This window comes from Solanum lycopersicum, chromosome 1, assembly GCF_036512215.1.
Source record: "Solanum lycopersicum chromosome 1, SLM_r2.1".
Lineage (NCBI taxonomy): Eukaryota > Viridiplantae > Streptophyta > Magnoliopsida > Solanales > Solanaceae > Solanum > Solanum lycopersicum.
This window is the reverse complement of record NC_090800.1, coordinates 28,593,289-28,597,034: the sequence shown is the minus strand read 5'-3', so window position 1 is coordinate 28,597,034 and position 3,746 is coordinate 28,593,289. Positions and strand designations below refer to the sequence as shown.

Genomic DNA, 3,746 nt, shown 5'->3' with positions numbered 1-3,746 from the left:
AAATAAAAAGTCTTGCACAAATAACTAAATACATGTATCACAATTTATTAGATATATGTACTACGAAATTCTAAAAAGAATTCTTGAAAAACTAAGAGACAATTTTGGAAGACTAAACATTGATGCATTAATTCCAACACTCCCCCTTAATGCATTTGCTTGATTACTCCAATGCGTTCTCAAAGATAGAAAAATTTTTCTGTAGGAAATGCTTTGGTAAAGATGTCAGCAAGTTGTTCTCCTATCTGACAATAATGCAACTGAATTTCGCCTTTCTCATGTGCTTCTCGGATAAAATGTTACTTGATGGAAATATGATTTGATCTTCCATGGCTTACTGGATTCTTGGCAATTGCAATTGCTGATTTGTTACCACAATACAGAACAGTCCCTTTTTTTTGTTTTTCACCACTGTTTTCAAATATTCTCCTAAGCCAAATAGCTTGAGAAGTAGCCGTGGATGCTGAAACATATTCTGATTCGGCAGTGGATTGAGCAACAACACTTTATGTTTTTGATAACCAAGAACAAATGCTTGATCCAAATAAGAAAGCATAACTAGAAGTAATCTTCATTTCATCTATACTTTCAGCCCAATCACGATTAGAATAACCAATTAAGTTCAAATTTCCACCAAATTTGTACATTATCTCATAATTCATTGTTCCTTGCAAGTAGCGTAGAACACACTTTGCAGCTCAAAAATGCACTTGGCTTGGTTCTTGCATGAAAGTAAACATAACTTCTGGCCTTGTTGAAGTAAGATATAATAAACTTCCAATCAAACTCCTAAAAAGTGAGCCATTAACTTTCTTTTCTCCATCATCTTTTCTAAACTTCTCATTTGTTGCTAATGGTATGGTCACAGACCTGCATTCCATCATTTTGAATTATTGAGAATACTTTTAGTATACTTCTTTTGAGAAATGAAAATGTCTTCTTTATCTTGAGAAACTTCGATGCCCAAGAAATAATTTAGCAATCCAAGATCACTCATTTCATAAGCTTGCATCATATCTTGTTTGAAATTTTGCATCATCTTTACATCATTTCCTGTTAAAAGCAAATCATCTACATAGAGACAAACAATAATAATACTGTCATGTTCTTTCTTCACATACAAAGTGGCTTCACTTTTACTTCTCTAAAAATTATTTTTCAGAAAGTATGTATCAATTTCATTGTACCAGGCTCTTGGAGGTTGCTTCAGCCCGTAAAGAGATTTTTTTAGTTTATACACCTTTTCTTCTCCCCCTTGAACAAAAACCTTGAGGTTTCATAACATAAATCTCTTCATTAGGTTTTCCATTCAGAAATGCTGATTTAACATCAAGTTGAAATATCTTCCATTTCTTTTGTGCAACAACAGCAATTACAGTTCTAATTATCTTAAGACAAGCAACTGGAGAGAAAGTTTCATAAAAAATAATAACTGGTTTTTGTGTGAAGCCTCTAGCAACCAACCTTGCTTTGTGCTTTTGAATATCCCCTTCCTTATTGAGTTTGATTTTGTAAATCCATTTTAGACTTACAACTTCTCTTTCTCTAGGAATAGCTACAAACTCCCAAGTATTATTTTTTTTATCATTCAAATTTCTTCTTCCATGGCTTTCTTCCAAACAATATGCTTTATTGCTTCTTCATAATTTTCTGGCTCAACACCGGCAAAATTACATCTCTGATAAATGACACTCAACATTTTTATTCCTCTTGGAGGCGGTTCTTCATTATCTGAATCTTGAATTTCCCCCCCTTGAGAGACATCTTCATCTTTCTCATCCTCTTCTTGATTTGAAGATATGATAGTAGTATTCTCTATCTTTTTATCCTCCAAATTTCATGTTGTTTTTTCATCAAAAATGACATCTCTACTAACACAAGTTTGTTAGTTTTTACATCGAGAAGCGTATATCCTTTTGTCACATCAATATAACAAAGAAAGACACATTTCTGACTTTTTTCATCAAAATTTGTTCTTCTCTCAGTAGGTACAAGAGCATAACAAATACACCCAAAATTTTTAAAATGAATTAGAGAAGATTTAATTCCACTCACAGCTTCAATTGGTGTCTTGTCCTTTAGTGTCTTTGTTGGACACCTGTTAAGGATGTGAACTGTTCTATGCACTGCTTCTGCCCAAAAATATTTTTGCAGCCCTTTCTCATTCATCATAGTTCTAGCCATTTCAACAATTGTTCTATTTCTTCATTCAGATACACCATTTTGTTGAGGAGTATACCCTGTTGTAAGTTGCTTTTGAATGCCTTCATTTTTGCAATATTCTTCAAATTCTCGACTTGTGTATTCACCTCCTCGATCACTGTGAATGATTTTGATGCTGCAACCTTTTTGCTTCTCAACAAGGGCTTTAAAGTTCTTTAATGTAACAAATGCTTCTGACTTTTCTTTCAAGAAATAAACCCAAGTCATTCTTGAGAAATCATTAATAAAGATTAGAAAATACTTTTGACTTCCAAGAGATGGAGTCTTCATTGGTCCACAAATGTTGGTATGAATTAGTTCCAAAAATACACTTGCTCTCCAAGACAACCCTTTTTGAAAAGACTTTCTGTGTTGCTTTTCCATTATACAAATTTCACATGTTTCCACCTCAGTATGTATCTCAGGAAGGCCTTGGATTATGTCCTTTTGCTTGAGAAGTTTTAAACCATGAAAATTCAAGTGACAAAATCTTTTTTGCCAAAGCCATGAATCATCTACAATTTCATTTTTTTTAATGCATTGTAATGAAATTGCGAAGGGAAGTTTCGTTTTATCATCTTTACTTCAACAATGACTTGATTTGGCTCAATTTTATCATAAATCTTGCAATAATTATCTCTAAACACAAGAGAATAACCATATTCCATAAGTTGACTAACACTAAGAAAATTTTCTTCCAAGTCAGGAACATAAAGAACATCATGAATTCGGTTACCGCATCCTTTCATGTTGATCTAAATAGTACCTTTACCTTTTGCATCAACTAAGGCTCCATTCCCCATCATCACTTTAATAGTTATGCTATTATTAATTGAGAGTAAAGTATTTTCATCTCCAGTCCTGTGATTACTACAACTACTATCAACATGGCATTCATTGTTTTTTTGTTGAAGCATCAGATTTAGAAGCAAAGAAAAGATTTTCTTCCCTTTCTTCCTCATGTTTTTCACAAAAAAATTGCTTGCTCTCGTTTCTTTTGCCAACAATCCTTTTCAGTGTGGCCGAACTTTTTACAAAAGTTACATTGGGGCTTGCCTTTGTGCCAACATTTTTCTACGTTGTGATTAGTCTTTTTGCAAACTTTACAAAAAACACTAGAGTTTTTCTAACCTTTTTCTTCAACCATCTTGGAAGAACCATCATGATCCTGCTTTTTTTTGGCTTTTGATTTTTCTTCTGATGATTTTTTGAGAAATTTTGAGAATTCTCATTTATTTTAGATTGGAAAGTCGCCTCTTTGGGTTGATCTTCACGAAAAAAATCTTCGCTTCTCGTGTGCACGAAATGATCCAACTAGCTCTTTGATGGAAAGCTTAGAAAGATCTTTCGTCTCCTCAGTGATAGCAACGATGTACTCATACTTTTCTGTGACACTAATTAGAATCTTTTCCACAACTTGTTGGTCAGAAATTGTATCACTATGATTTCTCATTTCATTAACAATATTCATGACTCATGTGCAATATTCATCATTTTTTTTCAGATTCTATCATTTTTAAATTTTGAAACTCTCTTCTAAGAGT

General features: G+C 33.0%; 1 protein-coding gene across 1 annotated transcript; it reads right to left on the bottom strand.

The window, feature by feature from the left end:
- Nucleotides 1–299: 299 nt before the first annotated feature.
- LOC138341798 (uncharacterized) lies at nucleotides 300–2,184 on the bottom strand. The gene is made up of 4 exons (XM_069293629.1): nucleotides 2,056–2,184; nucleotides 1,268–1,388; nucleotides 915–1,053; nucleotides 300–504 (listed from the first exon to the last, which is right to left on the bottom strand). Exons 1-4 carry the CDS (start codon nucleotides 2,182–2,184, stop codon nucleotides 300–302), a joined length of 594 nt encoding a protein of 197 aa, XP_069149730.1.
- Between the last annotated feature and the right edge of the window lie 1,562 nt (nucleotides 2,185–3,746).

Excerpts from the sequence above, each read along its gene's own strand:
- LOC138341798 (XM_069293629.1), bottom strand. The coding sequence starts at position 2,184 with ATGGCTAGAACTATGATGAATGAGAAAGGGCTGCAAAAATATTTTTGG. Across the intron at positions 1,389-2,055 it reads ACAAGACACCAATTGAAGCT|ATAATTAGAACTGTAATTGC; the intron begins GTGAGTGGAATT and ends GCTTGTCTTAAG. Across the intron at positions 505-914 it reads ATTTTCATTTCTCAAAAGAA|TGTTGTTGCTCAATCCACTG; the intron begins GTATACTAAAAG and ends AAAAACATAAAG.